At 52.3% G+C, this 18,970-nt stretch overlaps 2 protein-coding genes across 3 annotated transcripts; one reads left to right on the top strand and one right to left on the bottom strand.

Annotated features, from left to right (window-relative positions):
• The first annotated feature begins 2,073 nt into the window (after positions 1–2,073).
• On the top strand, positions 2,074–8,392 carry LOC136461907 (phosphate transporter PHO1-1-like). Of its 2 annotated transcripts, none has more exons than XR_010760484.1 (11): positions 2,074–2,948; positions 3,128–3,404; positions 5,089–5,509; positions 5,599–5,719; positions 5,849–6,449; positions 6,595–6,699; positions 6,827–6,871; positions 6,990–7,142; positions 7,218–7,496; positions 7,838–7,974; positions 8,077–8,392. XR_010760484.1 is itself a non-coding variant. In XM_066461271.1 (11 exons), the coding sequence occupies exons 1-11, from the start codon at positions 2,649–2,651 to the stop codon at positions 8,162–8,164; spliced, it is 2,511 nt and encodes an 836-aa protein (XP_066317368.1). In that variant the 5' UTR covers positions 2,077–2,648; the 3' UTR covers positions 8,165–8,392. The 2 variants fall into 2 exon arrangements, 1 of the variants encoding a protein (XP_066317368.1); XM_066461271.1 differs by having other exon boundaries at positions 2,077–2,948; positions 5,849–6,433.
• Positions 8,393–9,612, bottom strand: LOC136461908 (classical arabinogalactan protein 9-like). The gene is made up of 2 exons (XM_066461272.1): positions 8,786–9,612; positions 8,393–8,694 (listed from the first exon to the last, which is right to left on the bottom strand). Exons 1-2 carry the CDS (start codon positions 9,506–9,508, stop codon positions 8,608–8,610), a joined length of 810 nt encoding a protein of 269 aa, XP_066317369.1. The 5' UTR covers positions 9,509–9,612; the 3' UTR covers positions 8,393–8,607.
• Positions 9,613–18,970: the final 9,358 nt, after the last annotated feature.

Here is an 18,970-nt window from a genome sequence, read left to right as displayed (position 1 = left end):
CGTGTGTGGTCACTTTTGCTCACTTCAACAGCTAAGAAACACGTTTGTAAGTGCCAAGAAGAGCAAGGTCCTAATGAGGTGATTGAGATTCATGAATCCAAGAGAGTAGCCTCATTAGTGAATCAAGAGTAGCAAAGTGTGCATCCACCGTTCTCATTAGGCTTCGAGTGGTCAAGTGAGAGTTCGTGCTTGTTACTCTTGCTGATCGCCATCACCTAGACGGCTTGGTGGTGATTGGGAGCTTGGTGATCACCCGGCGGAGCTTATGGGTGACCTTACTCAAGTTGTGAGCGGTTTTGGGTGATTCGCCGCAACGGAGTGTCGAAGAATCAACACGTAGAGAGCACTTGATCCTTGCGTGGATCAAGGGGGAGCTACACCCTTGCGCGGGTGCTCTAACGAGGACTAGTGGGGAGTGGCGACTCTCCGATACCTCGGCAAAATATCACCGCGTTCCTCTCTCTCTATTTACTTTGAGCATTTACTTTAAGCATTTACTTTGAGCAATTCAATACTTGTCTTTACATTCATAGAATTACCATGCTAGAGTAAGTTTGGAAGATAGGTTGCAAGTCCGTTGTGCGTTAGATTAATAGAAACACTTTTCTAGGCACAAGGGGTTAATTGGGCTAACCGTAAGATTTAATTATTGCAAGAAAATTTAGAATTAGTCCAATTCACCCCCCTCCTTAGGCATCTTGATCCTTTCACACGTCAAACTGCTCGGACTTGTTCAAGACAGCGTTGCTCAAAGGATACAAGGCACTCAGGGACTAGCTGTGGGGGATACGACCCCCAGTATCCATAGGACAAGACATTGGCCGCACCACCAGGGGAGGTCCAGCCCACAAGATCAAGGCGTGCGGTACTCGGCACTAGTCGGCGTGCACCGTAAGGCTACAACATGTGATATTGTATAATACCAAATAGGATACTTTTCTTGTAACCCTATCCCTCTAGAGCATATAAGGAGGGGCAGGGGTTCCCTAGTCGACAGGTACATGGTCATCCAGATCAATACAATCCAACAAAGATACAGGATGATCACGCGCACCTCTGCCGATCAAGTTACCATCGTGGGTTGCCCCCTCGTTGGACTGTCGAGCATCTTTTGTCGACATTCCTCCATCGTGGCACCGCAAACTTGAATCCTCAACTACGCATCCACCTTCCTTGCCACGATGTTGGCCGCTGCAGCAAATTGACCGAGATGAGCTTCCAAAACGACGCCTACAAGGAGGGACGCGATGCCACCGGTGCTTGACCAGAAGGTCAAGGTTTTCACCCAGGGAAGACAGCACAAAAGGGAGAGGACCGTTCGATTGACGCTTCCGAGGAAGAAAACGGTGCCCGGAGACGTCACCGTCATCGACCCAAGAGGGACAAAGCTTTCACCATGGCGCCTCAACCTCATGCACAGCAACGGCCATGACCCGTCCGCTACGCCAGCCGCTGCCCCGCCCGGCCAAGCCACCCACTGTCGTTGATGCTAGTGTTGAACCAAGGGTCATGATGAGTTGGATTCCTCAAAGATGTATTTTTTTATTTTTTGGCTTTTTGAAATTATTTACTGAGGTGGGCATCTTAACGTGTCTGTCTCCTAAGCCGGGCGTGAACATGGTATCCAAAAAGTCTTCTGCATGAAAGGGCATTTTTGCGTGAAAATGCATGTAGCCTGATGGTTACAACAGCCTCACTAGCACCTCAAGTCTTGGGTTCGACTCCCAGTAGGAGCGAATATTCTAGGAATTATCGGCGTTGTGTTTTCAGTGGTAAACGACTTTTTCGTCGACAACGAGGTGCATGTGGTAACTTCGTCAATCTCGATGATAGTCTTTGAAGATGCTTATAGGGGTAGAATTTACGTACGTGCTTTCATAAGAGTGAGTGTGCATGCGTTGTGAGCATCTGTGTTCTAATCTAGAAAAGGGTATTTTTGCGAGCCACACGACCATAGAACAATAGGTGGAAGTAGGTGGATAATTGGTTCATGTTCCCGGTAGAGTACTTGTGCTCTACACCTTTACATATACCCAAGTAATTGTTGAGCACCATGCAATTAGCATGAAGGGGGCCCACCCACTAGCTAAACTATTCATTCTGCTGTGCTACTATACTATACCACCTTTGTCCACTCACTCACCACATACTCTCTCTTGCCACCACCATATATGCAGTTGCACGCAGTTTCATCGTCGTCCTTCTCTCCATAGAAACACACACACCTGCTTCTTGTTCACCTCGATCATCTCCCTCCCTTCCACCGTACTACCACCCTCGCCCTGGATTATTACCTCCATAGCTTTGATATTTGATATCTCTCGCCGATCGATTCCCTCCTGGAATCCAATCCGATGCGGCGGCCACCACCACCACCATTGCCAACCTAAGTGGCGTCCTCGTGAGAGATTGGCAGCGAGCTACATCAGCGAGAAGCCTCGGACGCGCAGTATATCTCGGAATGTGCTGTCTCCCAACATCCGCCAAGCGATTCTCCCTCACCCTCGAGCCCGCCTATATAACCATCGCCATGGCTCCCCCTCCCAACCCCCACCAGAGCTAGCTAGCTACCTACATCACTGTTATCGAGCTCGGTCGGTCCCCATCATCGGCGTAGACGACGACGGCATAACTAGCCAGAGCTAGCCATGGTGAAGTTCTCCAAGCAGTTCGAGGGGCAGCTCGTCCCCGAGTGGAAGCATGCCTTCGTGGACTATTGCCTGCTCAAAAAGGATCTGAAGAGGATGCAGCAGCAGCACGCCCGGCCGTTGCTTGGCCGGCATCATGCTGCCGACCGTTGCGAAGCAGGCCTAACCGACACACAAGAAACAGCCGGTCATCACGCGGAACGGGCCTCTCTCTCCCTGTCCCAGTGGCTCTTGGACAGGCTCCCTGCTGCTCTCTTCGGCGGCTCCAATGCTCCCAACAAGGATCATGGGGTCATACACGTACGATACCAACTAACACTTGCAAGCTGCACCGTATTGTACATGCACCATGCGTCCATGCATCATAGTCCTTGACTCCTAGCTATGTTCTGTCTCCATCCTACTAGACCTCACGTCAAAATAGATCTTACTTGTTCGCGTTCAGTAATTCGTCACACATATTGACATATATGCTGCAGGTGCACCGGCGGAAGCTGGCGGGGTCGGCGAGCAGCGGCGGCGACGAGTACCAGACGGAGCTGCTGGAGCCGCCGTTGGCGGACGCCGACGCGGCCGCGGCGCGGGAGTTCTTCGCGCGGCTGGACGCGCAGCTCAACAAAGTGAACCAGTTCTACAAGGGCAAGGAGCAGGAGTTCCTGGAGCGGGGCCGGTCCCTGCGGCGGCAGATGGACATACTCGCCGACCTCAGGGCGGCCAGGGAGGACCCCTCCGCTGCCTCCGCCTCCGCCTCCTCCGGTGAGTAGCAGTGTACATAAAGGCGAAGCTCTGATCGACTCGACGACGACTGTAGCCAGCTAGAAATTAGGATGCCGGCCGGCATAGGTAGCGTGCGTGCGAGCGTCGTCGTGTCGTCGCATGGATGGCGAGAGCGCGAGGTTACGTGAGACGACATGTCACGCAGCCAACGCGGCGAACGGGGGCGCTGAGCTTGAGTGGTGAGGTGACTGCTGACTGGTGAGGTCAAATCCACCGTCCATGTCGAATGCTTTGCTTTGCTTGAGCTTGAGGCGTGTGAGCAAGGAGTCACTAAGCCTGCCCAGGAAGATATCGGCCCCTCTCCCCTTTTTATCGTCTCGTCGTGTGCGATGTCTTTAGTTAGTTGTGTCTGCATTTGGCACGACCGCACTCACATTGTTCTATTGTTTTATTTCATCTCGACTTTATTTAGTGTTGCCTTGGCTTTTAGAACCCCTTTAACTGAGTCCTTGCCCGTCTGCGCATAATAAAACAGAAAATCATGGACCTGATGCATTCACATGTAGTCACATGAGCAAAAACTAGATATTATTTATACGATACATAACATCTGGATGCCTCTGTGATTATAGAAAGATAAGAAGCATCATACAAAATTCCATGCATTATTTGTGCTCTGCTGGTAGACCATGACTCCGGAAAAGGCAGAATTCCTTCCTTTCAATAATACTAGTACTAGTGCAGCGCATCTATAGTTTATCATCATGTTTCCTCAGTGATAAAATAATATACTCACTCCGTTCCAATTAGCCCTGCTAATGGGTCGGGTGGAAACGGGTTTTTTGGGTTGGGTGCTGGCGTGGGGTTTGTTTGGATGGGTTAGAACGGGTTTCAGTACCTAGCGGGTCGGGGTGGGTCGGGTTAACAGCAAACGCGGGTTGGGGCGGGTTTGAATGGGGAGCGCCGGCGGCGGCCGGCGAGAGCGGGAGCGAGATGGCAGAACCCGCGGTGGGCGCCGAGAGGCAACTGCTGGTCGTGATTCGCAAGGAGGCAGCCCTGCTGGGCGGCATGGGTGCCGACGTGCTGTGAGATGCAGAGCATGAAGAGCTTTCTGGCGCCTCGGGCATGATCCGCAAGGAGGCGAGGACAGCCAGCTCGGCTCGGGCGTCGCCTGGGGGAGAGGAGGAGGGCCAGGGGCCACCGCGCGCGGCGCGGACGTCACCGGTGGTTGAGGGGAAGGGGGGAGGGCGCGGCATCCTCGCGCCGTAGCTGCGAGGGCAGCTGGCGCGGCTCGAGCGTCGCCGGGGGGACCTGGTGGTGACTCCTGATCGGACTGCAGTACGACCCACAGCGGCCGCCGAAGCCGTTTTCGGCTCTCTCCTCGACGGCGCCGATTTGGTCGCGGCTCTCTCCGGTTGGGGAGGGTTATTTGCTTCAATTTTTTGGTAGGGCTGGGTTTGGGGAACATCCTGATAGCCTGCGGGTCGGGGTGGGTTTCGCCCAAAGCGTCTTCGTTTTCTACGTGTATATATATATATATATATATATATATATATATATATATATATATATATATATAGACAGTGTACATCTATAGCAAAATCTGTGTATATGTAAAAGACAAAACGTCTTAAATTTCGAACGGAGTGAGTAATAATGATCTTAAGATAATTCCTTTATCTGATAGTATATATCATCTTTCTTTTCTTCCTACTCAAAACAGAGGACGAGTTCACGAGGTATGCGATGACGTCATCATCAGACACGGACCAGCTCCAGCTGACCGAGCAAGAAGAAACCACAGCGACCATGAGCAATGATCCTGGCGTCGTCACTGCTCAAGAGGACCAGCAGCAGCAGGATCTAGAAGGCTCTGGAACCTTGGTGGGGAGGCCGTTGAGCGGGTGCGGGAGGAAGAGCCTGAAGATCACCATCCCCCTGACCACCCCCTCCAGGACGATCTCCGCGCTGACGGACATCTTATGGGACGAGCTCGCCAGCAGCCAGTCCTCCAAGAAATGCGACCCCGACGGGGGCGTCGGGAAACAGAGCATCAACAAAACCAAGCTCCGGCACGCGGAGAAGATGATCAAGCGCGCCTTCGTCGAGCTCTACAAGGGCCTGGGCTACCTCGCCACCTACCGGTAAGCGCGGAAGCGCCGCTCATTTCTTCGTCGTTCTCCTGCAGCCAGAACTGCAAAATGGCAACACTGAATGTTTTGGTGATGTGCAGGAACCTGAACATGATGGCATTTGTCAAGATTTTGAAGAAGTTCGAGAAGATTACTGGGAAACAGGTCCTGTCCATATATCTCAAGGTGGTCGAGAGCTCCTACTTCAACAGCTCCGATCAGGCATGTGTCACCCACATATAGATACTACATTTGCTCTGTCTCTCTGTCAGTCTACGAGTATTCTGGAATCTGGAGCACTGAAGCTGACGAGCAGAGGACACGCTGCTCTTCCATCCGAGTTCACTGCAGGCGCTGAAGCTGATGGACGAGGTCGAGGACATCTTCGTCCGGCACTTCGCCGGCGACAACCGGCGCAAGGCCATGAAGTACCTCAGGCCCGCGCAGCGCAGGGACTCGCACGCCGCCACCTTCTTCACGGGGCTCACGGCCGGCTGCTTCGCCGCGCTGTTCGTGGGCTACTGCGTCATGGCGCACATGGCGGGGATGTACTACTACTCCACCCCGGCGCCACCGCCACCCCGCGCGCGCGGTGTTGTCGCCGGCGGCGGTACCGGCTTTGGCGACTCGGTGTCGGTGTACATGGAGACCGCGTACCCGGTGCTGAGCATGTTCGCGCTGCTGTTCCTGCACCTGCTCCTCTACGGGTGCAACATGGTGGCGTGGCGCAGGTGCCGCGTCAACTACGGCTTCATCTTCGAGTCGTCGCCGCGGCCCGCCGGCGGCGGGGAGCTCGGGCCCCGGGACGTGTTCCTCGTCTGCGCCGCGTCCATGGCCGCCGTCGCCGGCGTCATGTTCGCGCACCTCGCCCTCGTGCTCAGGTGGGGCTACCACGCGTCGCCTCACGTCCAGGCCATCCCCGGATTCTTGCTCCTGGTGAGCCTCTCTCTAGGTGCCCACTGCTACAACTATTTCTGTCCTGATGCTCCTCGTGTCCTGGCTTCTGGAGAATCGAAGAACATGCTTCCGCATATGCTCCTGCTGCAGCTGCTCACGATCGAGAATGAGAATCATGGAATGTGTTCGATGCACTGTAGGTGTTTCTGCTCCTGCTGCTGTGCCCGATCAACGTCGTGTACCGGTCCAGTCGGTTTCAGTTCCTCAGCATACTGAGGAACATTGTGTTGTCACCGCTCTACAAGGTACAGCATCAGCAGCACTTGCACTTGTTCTGTTCTGACCAGTTATTCCCTGATACGAGTCTTTGCACGATCTTCTTTGGACCAGACTGGACCAATGCGCAGCCTGATTGTTTCTGAATGTTTGCAGGTTGTAATGGTAGACTTCTTCATGGCCGATCAGCTTTGCAGCCAGGTACGTACTACAACTAGTCAGTTCAAGAACTTGACAAATTTCTGTCGATCGCTTGAATGAATCCATAGATGATGAAGTTGAACATCTAATCTGACAAAAGAGATGGCAAAATGTGCAGGTGCCTATGCTACGAAGCCTGGAGTACCTGGCGTGCTATTACATCAGTGGGAGCTACTGGACACAGGAGTACGGCTACTGCACCAACACCAAGCACATCAGAGACCTGGCCTACGCCGTCTCCTTCCTGCCTTACTATTGGAGAGCCATGCAGGTCACGAGTTCTTTCCTGCTGCAGAGTGCAGAGTCCTGAACTCTGAATGTCTGAAATGTATTGTTGGGTGTGCAGTGCGCAAGGCGGTGGTTCGACGAGGGGGACACGAGCCACCTGGTGAACCTGGGCAAGTACGTCTCCGCCATGCTCGCCGCCGGCGCCAAGGTGGCGTACGAGAAGGACAAGAGCCTGGCGTCGCTGTCGCTCCTCGTCGCCGTGTCGAGCGGCGCCACGTTGTACCAGCTGTACTGGGACTTCGTCAAGGACTGGGGCCTGCTCCAGCCCAACTCCAAGAACCCCTGGCTCAGGAACGACCTCATCCTCAAGAGGAAATCCATATACTACTTGTCAATGGTACGTCCCTCAGCTAATCACCGTGCTGAGGAAGGTTCGGTTGCAGTGTCTTGCAGAACAAAGTGCTTGCTTGTTCAGAGTTTCAGTCTGTCCGACCGAGCGATATCAAGGATCAAAACAAAACCCTGATCACGCACGAAGATTACAACAACAACAACAACAACAACAAAAAAAAAAAAAAAAAAACAAAACAAAACTCAGTATCCAATAGTAAATTTCCGACCATAATCTCTAGATGGACGAGCATGCTGTTTGTTCTGCACTAGTGAAGCATCACGTTCCAGAAGAACCAATGGCTCGAGTGAAATGTTCTGATTCCTGTCTGAACTTTTTTTTTTCAGGGACTGAACCTTGTGCTGAGGCTTGCTTGGCTGCAGACCGTCATCCATCCAAATTTTGGTAGTTTGGATTCTAGGGTCACTTCCTTCTTTCTAGCAGCTCTCGAGGTGATCCGTCGTGGCCATTGGAACTTCTATAGGTAAAAGCCTTATAATACTACAGTTCTGCACAATCTCATTAATTCTTGAAACAACAAACACATTTGAAAGTCAGAGACTGAACCAGATACTGAAAATTTCAGGCTGGAGAATGAGCATCTGAACAACGCGGGCAAGTTTCGGGCGGTAAAGACGGTTCCACTGCCTTTTCATGAAGTGGACGAGGACTAATGCACAGCTACTGAACCATCTGACCATCACTGCTAGATCAAACACTTTGTTCCTTCAACATTCTGCTGAATTTTTTTGAACTCAAGAGGTGGAGAGGTCCTTAGCTGTTCATGCGTGTAATTCCTTCAGGGGATGGAATGGCATCTCTATGTAACCGAAGATGCTGAAATCATTTGTTCGTTCCTAGATGCGTCAAGGTGTAAATAAGAGGCACCGCATTTCGCAGTATTTTGTCTGAGGAAGTGTGAGTCTTTATTCCAAAATTAACGAAAAAAATGGATACAGAACATGTCAAAAAATTACCACAAGCCACAATCCAATGGTTCCTATAACAAATCCCGCAGATAAACCTCACCGGCCTATAATGGTGCAACATGAACAGAAACAGAGGAAATAATTACACCATGAGCTCGAACACTGATATATGGATCTCTCTCTGGGATTTACCACGCTAGCGATAGCAAAATCGCCGCCATGGCGGTCTGCAGGACGACGGAGGCCCAGTGCTGGTGCTGCCGGCTGCTCGCATTCTGCAGAAAAGAAGCAAAAAAACATTGTGATCATTCCAACTGAGAAAATGTGAAGTGCTGTCGCCTAATAGGATAGTGATTCGGGCATTACCACATCGGACGCTGACGGTGCAGGGCCGGACACGTCTTCCAGATCAGCCGGCGACGGCGCGGCGGGAGCAGGTGGGCTCAGCGGCTGCGGCGCTTCCGCGGGCGCCTCCTTCTTGCCGTGTTGCTTCTTCCTCCTCTTGTGCTTGTTCTTGCCCTTGGACGGCGCCTCGGCGGGCGGTATCTCCGCGGGCGGCGCGGGGGCCTCGGCCACGGGCGGGGGCGTCGTCGCGGGAGGCAGCGACGCGGGCGCCTCGGCCGGGGGCGGTGTGGCCGTCGGCGGAGGCGCCGCGGCGGGCGGCAGCACGGCGGGTGGGAGCACCGCGGGCGGCGTCGTGGGAGGTGGCGTGACCGGTGGCGGCGTCACCGGCGGGGGTTTGGCCGGCGCGACCGGCGGCGGCTTTGCTGGTGCGACAGGGGTGGCGGTGGGCGCTGGTGTTGTCGGGGTGGCAGTGGGCGCCGGCGTCGCCGGGGTCGTGGGTGCAGCCGGGGTCGTGGGTGCGGCAGGGGTCGTCGGTGCAGCCGGAGTCGTCGGTGCGGCCGGGGTCGTGGGAGCAGCAGGGGTCGTCGGTGCAGCCGGAGTCGTGGGCGCGGCAGGGGTCGTGGGTGCGGCCGGGGTCGTGGGTGAAGTTGGCGGTGACTGCGCCACGGCGGCGGCGAGGTGGAGCACGAGGAGGGCGCCGAGCACGGCGAGGCGGCGCCATTGCCGGAGCAGCGGCGCGGCCATGCTGCCGGCGGTGGCGGTCTGCTTGTTGGGGGTGCGTGCGGATGCTGAGCTCCCTGGTGGTGGTGGGAATGCGATCGATGGATCTCGTGGTGATGAGGAGCGTAGCAAGCGAGCAGAGTATATATGAGCCCTGAGCGTGCGCGCGCGCGGGGGATGTATGGAGTTTGGAGTATGGTAGTGGCTTGGGAGTGAAGGGAGTCGGGTGAGCGTGCAGCGCGACGCGACAACTGCCTTGCCACGCTAACCGACTGCCTTGTTCTAGTTCCTAATCTTTTTTTTCTTCTTCCTTGTTTAACCAAACCAATTGAACGGGCAACAGAAGCTTCCTTTTTGCCTTTAAAAATTGGGAAAGCTATTGCTACTTTCGGGTATTTCATTTCATCTTCGTCTCAGCACGTGGATCTCTTCTTCCTCACTCTTCTCCAAATCCGAGTGTTCTGAGGCCATCAAAAAAAAAAAAAAAAAAAAAAAAAAAAAAAAAAAAAAAAAAAACGGGAAACACTCTTTGCCATATGTGTGACCAACTCTTTCTTCGCCCCTCAGGAAAAGCTAGCAAAGAACATTTTTTTTTGTGGAGAGCCGCACATAATAGTCACCCTCTCAGGTCTAACCTGGAGTTTAGAGGCATAGACATTGAAGAACAGATGTGTTGTCTGTAATCGGAATGGCGAGGACGGAGGTCATCTTTTCTTCAAATGGCAAATGGCAAATGGCAAATGGCAAATGGCAAAAGGAACTATGGGCTGGATTGGGTGTCGAAGAACATCAAGAACGATGTACTAGCTGCCATTGTCTCTGCATGTGAGGCAGTCCGATACATTCTATGTTTGAAAAGGGATCCTCAAATGAAAATTGCGAACGGGGTGCGGCTGTGGTGGTCAGAAAGGAATAGAATCAGGGAGGAGGGGAAAAGAAGACCTATTTCGCTCATTGTTAAATCAATGGAAGCTTATGTGGGAGAGATTATATAGTCAACTTCAAAAGAACCAAGGGGCAGAACTAAAAGGAAACAGGTGTGGATGAAACCAGCTTTGGACTTCCTGGAGATCAATTGCGATGCCTCCTTTCGGAAGGGAACCGGAGATAGAGGGTGGGGTTACATCATTCGAGATAATGAGGGAGACATGTCATAGCAGGAAGGGGCGGTTAGCTCATCGGAATCACAAGGCTCATGGTTGAAACAGATGCTCTACTGGCGAAGCAAGCGATGGAATCGAAAGGCTACGGTCTATCAATAGCGGGAAGGTTCATCCAAGAAATTCAAGAAATAGCCGACTGAATTTTGTTTCTTTTCATATCAATGTTGTCTCTAAATCATGTAATAGGGTTGCCCACGCTTTAGCAGCGTTGGGATGCGAGAGTGGAGAGGATGATGATCCAATAGTGGATCCTCTTCCAGAATCCAGATTGTATTCAGCTGATAGTGCAGCACATGAGTAATGGAATCCATTTTCATTTAAAAAAAGCTAACTTAAGAAACTGTGACATGGGCCTGTTCGCTTGAACTTATCAGCCAGCTTATCAGCTAGAATCTACAGCATTTTTCTCTCATAATAAATCAGCCCAGAACGGTTTATCAGCCGACTTTAATACCAGCCAAACAAACCTAGTGTAGCAATGTTTGACCATGAACCAAACAAGATTTTGGATTAAGTTAACTTTTATTAGAGGCCAATGCCAAAGGCTAAGCGAATTGTCCAATAGACGGACACTTTAAAGGCATCTTAAATAAATAGGTAATACAACCTAGAATTTTTGAGCTTGGGTATTCGAAATAGAAAGGATACCAAAATAACTTTTTGACAACCAAAACCTAATATTTGGCGTGCATAATATCATATAGTTGTAATTGTATCGGTGCGAAAAGTGATCAACAAGTAAATATTTGTAGTTTTGCCGTGCGTTGTGATTGGATGTGGCCTAGCACTCAATGACATAGGATTTATACTGGTTCAGGCAACAGCCCTTACGTTCAGTTGAGGTCGGTCGGTGACTTTATTCCTGAGTCCAGGTGCTCGAAGTTTGTTGTGGGGTTACAAACGAGTAAGAAATGAGAAGGGGTGTTAGAAGCCAGGTCAGACTCTGAGCCGAGTGGCAGAGAGTGACAGATGCTCAAACGTGCGCTAAATATTAGAACGTATGCTCTGTGTGTCCGAACTTATCAGCTGTTGAGAGCGTGTAGACTATGTAGTTGTCGAGTCCTAGAGCTATTGAGTTGTCGAGTTGACCAGTCTTTGGGGGGCTTTTAGGAGAGAGCTCATCCCCTTTTATAGTTGAAGGGGATGGCCTTACAAGTCAGAGAAAAATAGAGAGAGTGTATATGTGTGTTGCCTAGTCTTGTTGCTCACATCATCGGGTACGAGATGGTCGTTGTGGGGGATATACCCCCGGGTACCACAAGATGGTACATGGGCCGCACCATCCGAGGTGGCCCGGCCCGTAAGATCAAGGCGTGCACATCAAGATTACAAGTTGTACTAGATATTGTAATAGTACCAAATTGGATACTTTACTTGTAACCTTGTCTCTTCAGAGTATATAAGGAGAGACAAGGGTCCCCTAGAGGACAGATCATACAGGACAATCCATCTACACCTCAATACAATACACCAAAGACAGAGGACGTAGGGTATTACGTCGATCAGACGGCCCGAACCTGTCTAAATCGCTGTCTCTGCGCCTTATGTCACCATCTGGTTCCTGATCACACGCATCCTACCGATAATCTACCACCACGGGCACCCCCCTCGGTGGACTGCCGACCATATTTCGTCGACAGTGGCGCGCCAGGTAGGGGACCCCTTTAGGGGATCGTGCGCGCTGATCTACGGCGAACCAGATGGGATCTAAAGATCGACGCCGCTCGTGGCGACCTGACTTCCTACGGCGACGTGCTTCAGAAGCCTGACAGGCTTGATATCACTCGACGACGGAATCAATCTACTACGGCGGCAACCCGTGCTTCACGACGGCAACCCTCCAGCTTGTGTCGGGACTTCACCCAGTAGACTAGCCTGCGCCCAAGTACTAGCTTTCGAGTCAGGCGGCGGCACCAAGTCTCGACTGGGTTCTCGACGATTCAAGACCCAGATGCGTCCATGAAACTAGAGCTCCGACCCAGCGTATCCACCTACTTCAACGAGTCAGCCGAACGAACAACAAGCCAATAAGGAAGGAGCAAGATAGAAGGCATGCAAGCTAATCATGCATATACTTGTATATGCATCACGTACAGTCTAATCTCGCTTGCTGTCTTCATCCAAGGACTACGTGATCAACATGGCTACGTACGCAAGCTAATTAAGCCTGCATGTATGTGCGTGAGCCGCATACACGCGTACGGCGGCATGCAAGCTAATTAAGTCTTGAGGCTTGTATACATGTGCACATGCACGGATGCATCTAACATGCATGCAACGCGTATGTCAAGCTTCGATACATGCACATATGCCAGACGTCACGGCGCAAATTTTGCGAACTCACAACTGCAAGCTTCGATACATGGAAAGCGACGGATCCTCTGATCGGTGCACACGGCTCTGTATCCTCTACTAATCAGGCTGGGCATATCGGCAATAGGACATGGTGCTCCTATTTTCCTTGTCAATCTACGTCCGGCTCTATGCGTCGTCAACCGTAGCCCTAGGCTACGTAGCCCTGGAGTACTGCCGGCACCGCTCGTACACCGACTGACAAGATCTGGAGGCAAATAATCAAGATGTATCTCATGTGAGGTAACGGTGCATGCATATACACGTATGTCATCCATGCATACACGTATATCATCCATGGGGAAATTCTCCACTTGATCATGCGAAGCTTCCGCTCAACCTCGCACAAGCTAAGTCAACTTTTTAATCTTAAAAGTAATATATCATATGACATAGTATGTGTCCAGATATCTACATATACGTATGATTATTTTGTCAGGAATCCAACTATGCTCGTCATCGTTCTGCGGATCTCATCGGCAAACCTCTAGCTCATTCGTGAGGGCATCGAATTTGATGCCAAAGTACAACCTGAACAAGCGCAGTCTAGTACATGGAGGTCTGGTGACGGCCTTGTGCTCCTGCCCGTGCGGAGTAGCCCGTGAAGATCGGAAGCAGAAACAAGGACAAGAACGTGGAACATCGCCAGCACCGTGGCGGTGGTCGTATCCTTCAAGATCCAATCGGCTGGGAGTCACCAGCATGTACATGCATGATACCCTGGTGTCCGATAGCCTCAAGAGTGAAGACTCGATCAATAGAAGACGTGCATGATCTAGGGAAGCCATGCAAAGCTAACAACACATGTAGCTTGTATATATGTATATACATCTACAAGGAAGAAAGCGAGCCGCCAAGCGAGCCGACCGAGCCGTCTAGCGAGCCGTGTCGAATCACGAACAAGTCACGCCCATCCACACAAGCCAACGACGACGACGAATACTCCATCGACGGCAAAGGCTTTTCCTACTGCTCCTACACCATCGCCGATCGCGAGCAACACCGAGCTACGACCACGTCGACCACGTCCCGAACAGCTTTGCCGAGCTCCGACCACATCGACTGCGACCACGTCGACCACGTCCCGAGCAGCTCGCTGAGCTCCGACCACGTCGACCACGTCCCGAACGGCTCCGCCGAGCTCCGACCACGTCGACCACGTCCCGAGCGGCTCCGCCAAGCTCCGACCACATCGACCACCAGACCACGTCGCAATAATGATCGCCGCGAAGAACGGCGCTACGACAATCGCGACCACAGTCATGACGACAAGTCGAAAAGCTCGAGGACCGGATGACTTCATCGCCACCGACCAGATTTCTATCTAAAGATAAGTACACTTCTAATATTTATATTTAATATAATTTTCATTACGACGTTTCTCCACAGCGTCCTCGTCATGATTATTCTTCAAATAATATTTGTCCATGTATACCATCTTAAAGATGACATACATCTATACTTAATGCAAATCCTCGACCAGTCCTGTTGACGCTCGGACGCCTCCAGAGACGGCTCTGTCTCCGGCTCCTCCCTACACGTGCATGAGCGTCTGCCCTCTGCGTTATGGGTGGTCGGCAGTGGCTCTTTAGCGACGCTTTGTTCTTCCTACACGTGCACGGGCTCCGCGCCCCGCGTTATGGTTAACGGGCTAGCTAGGGCTGGAGACTCAGCTACATACTAACTGGTCGGACAGTTTATATTAAGTATAAACACAAACTTCACATTAATACTGATGTTTACAAAGCACCAACTGCTTTATCACATCATGCTCATTTACAAATGACTGCTGAGCGTCATTTTCTCTATAATTTATTACTTTGTACATCATGTACTACCGTTCTATATATTTATATTGCAGGGATCTCGAGCTACGCTCGGGGATTTCGTCGCTCGCTCCTCGACATGTGCTCGGGGACTGCCTCGACCACTCTCCGACCACGGCTCGGGGACTTCGTCGCTCGCTCCTCGACCCGTGCTCGGGGACTGCATCGACCACTCTCCGACCACGGCTCGGGGACTTCATCGCTCGCTCCTCGACTTGTGCTCGGGGACTGCCTGCCTCGATCACTCTCCGACCACGGCTCGGGGACTTCGGCGCTCGCTCCTCGACCTGTGCTCGGGGACTGCCTCGACCACTCTTCGACCACGGCTCGGGGACTTTGCGTCTCGACTACATGTGACTGGCAACTCGCATACAGTTGGGATATTTTTTTCTCACTTAGACCTTGCTACAAGGCTCGTACCTCACCTTCCAGCAAGCTCGGGGACTACATCGGTACGATGCACCTGTCGGTGCATCTTGTATCGCCTGTACGACAATTGGGTTCTCAATTTAACTGGGAATTCTTTTTAGACCCTAGCACCACGTGCCTAAGTCACCTACTACCAGGCTCGAGGACTAAGTGGGCACACTTCACCTTGCGGTGAATGTGCTTGTTTTTCGACCACTACGCCTCTGATGATCAAAGATGCTACGCTTCAAGACGCACTTACATTTCTTTTCAGAAATACAAGTGGGCACACTTCCCAGGATAGAAATCTTTTTCTTTCTTCTTAAGAGCACCATACATTCTTCGGACAACCTACTTCTTCGGCGATAACGGTGGTCGGAGATGTCAAGAACTCAAGCCTCACTGTTCGGAGAAGGTTGAAATGGCGTGTCGCATCAGAATACATGGCGCTCGGGGACTAGCTGTGGGGGATATACCCCGGGTACCACAAGATGGTACATGGGCCGCACCATCCGAGGTGGCCCGGCCCGTGAGATCAAGGCGTACATGGCAAGATTACAAGTTGTACTAGATACTGTAATAGTACCAAATTGGATACTTTACTTGTAACCTTGTCTCTTCGGAGTATATAAGGAGAGACAAGGGTCCCCTAGAGGACAGGTTAATCTATATACATCCCAATACAATACACCAAAGACACAGGACGTAGGGTATTACATCGATCAGACGGCCCGAACCTATCTAAATCGCTGTCTCTGTGCCTTGTGTCACCATCTGGTTCCTGATCACACGCATCCTACCGATAATCTACCACCACGGGCACCCCCCCTCGGTGGACTGCCGACCATATTTCGTCGACAGTCGTCGACGCCCACAATACTGTTTATGTTCAGACACATCTGGCGGACTCTACCATGTTTACCCAGTACGGCAAACGACGGCGCCCACAATACTGTTTATACTCTGACGCGTCTGACAGGCTCTACCGTGTTCACCTGACATGCCCCGATGGCACCGTCCTGCAGGTGCGTAGGGCATGGCAGAGTACAGTCCTCGGTATTATGGGCCTTACCTTATCTGCTCCGCCTGCTCCCCGGGCCCACACCGAGCGGGTGTCCCCGACCAGTCGTTCCTAGTCGGTCCCGACTGTGTCGGTCGGGAAAGAGCAAAGAGCAGAGGTCCGGCGTATCCTCGGTCGAAGAAGGGGGTCGGAGTCGGACTGCGATCCCACCATGGCTTGGCCTTTTGATCGGAGACTAGATCATTGTCTTGGCCTATCATTATGTATCTGGGCCAGCCTAGACGCGTGCTGTCGCTGCGCCGCCTGCTGGGCCAGGTTTTGCAGGGAAGCGGGTCCATTAGGAACTCCGGGTTTATGAACCCGACAGGAGCCTGTAACACCCTCGGTGTTACACTGTACAGTTTTTGCTAAAACACTACATGAGCATCATATTTATGTGTAAATGTGTGTAATATAGGGTGCAAAGCAATGTACGTAACTTGAAACGTTCATCGAAAATATGAAACGGATGTTATATTTCATGTCGCATTGTATCACTTAGGGTTTAAATGAATTGTTATTGAACGAAAATGATATAGAACACATATAAGACACTTTAATAAAGTCTGTAGTATAAGCTTCATAGGTGGCGATGAAATACTTGAGGTCGCGAAAGGAATTCACTAGCTAGCGTATCGAATAACATGGAAATCAAATTCGACGCGAAACCGATCAAGACTTAGTCGAAATTCCTAAGTCGGAAAGTGGTTCGACAAAGCCGTGTTTGGCAATTTTTGTAGGTGAATTGGATTTAGAAGTAGTGTAAATTCATGGCTGGTTTTAGTAGCTTGATATGCCATCTCGAGTGTAAAATAGATGGTTTAGCAACTGGATCTTTGAGATGGGTTTTTGGGACGCTTTAAAAAGCATGCAAGGCACGTTCCCGGTCGGCTTTAGCGTTTGGACGCGGTCACCAGGCCTCGGGTCGGCTCGGCACCACAACACTGGCTTGCCCAAGGGCACACACGCGCACCGCCACGCAAACCCGCAATGTCGTTGTCGTGCCCTGGCACGCGACTCACACACGTGCGCGCACGCCACGCCCGGTGCCCTGGCCGCTCGGCCACCACCGCCGTCGTCATGGGTCCGCTGCCCTAGCTAGTCTACTGCCACCCGCTTCGCTGTATCGGTGCCTCCGTTACGTCGTGTCACCACGCTGCTGCTAGCCGCGGTCGCGAGTGCTGAGTTGCTCTGCCACCGCCGTCGTGTCCGCCTGGCCGCTCTATCACCTCACGCTCGCCTACGCTGGACCGTGCGGGTGTGGACACACTTAGCCTGCTACGGCCGGCACATGGCCCTACCTACACATCGCCTTGCTGCGCGTGGGTTTGCCCCACCTACCCATTGCCATCCCATCCGCGCTCGATGCGATGCTGCGCTGCTGCCCTCCCTAGACCGGCGCCAGCCACTGCGGAACATAGGGCCAAGCCGCCATCGTCGACTTGCGATTTATGGCCATGCGGCCAACCGTTCTTGAGCATGTTTCATTGTCCCTCCCATTGCCCTATAGCCATGCACGCTTGTGCACCGAGTTGACAGCCACGTCCCACCACAGTAGCGACGACCGAACCCATGCCAGCTCTTCCCATGTTCCTCTGTCGCCATGGTCACCGGACCCACGCCTTCAATTTGGCTTGGTGGAGTCACCTCGGTCTAATTAGTTGTGTCCATGGCTTCGCTGTGTAGTCAGCCAGCCACCCGACCCCATCGTGTAGTGATCCTTGCTGTGCCATGCTCCAATTTAGAGCTTTCCTCTCATCGGGTCGTTAAGTCCATCTCGGCACGCGTCGACGGCAAGGCCCCCACTACAGAGCTGATTGTGTTCATTCCGTTGCACCACCAGCTTTGCCTCCACCTACCCACCACCCGGCGCACCCTTGCCAAGTTGTTACCATCCTCTAGCCACCCCTAACGTAGCCTTGCCACCGTGGTGCACCACCGCACCGTCCGTGCGCACACGACCAGCTTGGCTCAGGCCACCTTCGGTCGAACCACCACCTCGTCTGGGTCCATGGTGAGTGCCTAGAGCTCGCTCGCTACCCTATTTACTCCGACGTTGTTGTAACTCACCGGAACGCCACCGTCTTGTTGCAGGAGCTCCGTCGCTATGGTCTGGCTTTACTATGGCATCCCAGCTTGTGCTTTCTTCGCCTAGTGATTCGTGTTCACGCCTAGGCAGGTATCGACTTGCTGTTGGGGGTGGGGAGGGGCTGGTCTGGCCGGCGTGACCGCCCTATGTCAGCGCCGCCGCGCCGGTGCGCGCGCGGGTGCCCGAGGGAATCGTCGTTGCGAAGATAGATTGTTTCGAGGGATTATCTAAAAAGTAGATGACCGTAGGAATAGTGTCGTAGGTCTTAGGGTGATTCGTCGGTAGGTCGGGACATTTTCGCAAAACGGTCGTAGCGCGCGGGCCTCCCCATCGCGGGTCGTCGTCGCACGTCTGGGCCGCGACCGCGTGGGCCGCGCTGGTGGGTCACATAGGCGCACGCGCTGCGCGGGAGTGGGCCGAGCCGCTCGTGCGATGGGTCGCACGGGTGGATTAGGTTTTTCATTACCGGTGAATTAATAAATGTTTATTGAATTTAGTTTGGAGCTGAACTTTAAAAATTTATAGTAAATTCTATAGATGTCTAAAAATAGTGAAACAAAATTTGTTAGGTTCACAAAAATGCTATCT

The sequence above is a fragment of the Miscanthus floridulus genome, chromosome 6, assembly GCF_019320115.1.
Source record: "Miscanthus floridulus cultivar M001 chromosome 6, ASM1932011v1, whole genome shotgun sequence".
Classification (NCBI taxonomy): Eukaryota; Viridiplantae; Streptophyta; class Magnoliopsida; order Poales; family Poaceae; genus Miscanthus; species Miscanthus floridulus.
The sequence above is the reverse complement of the archived record's forward strand: the minus strand, read 5'-3'. Positions and strand labels throughout refer to the sequence as shown.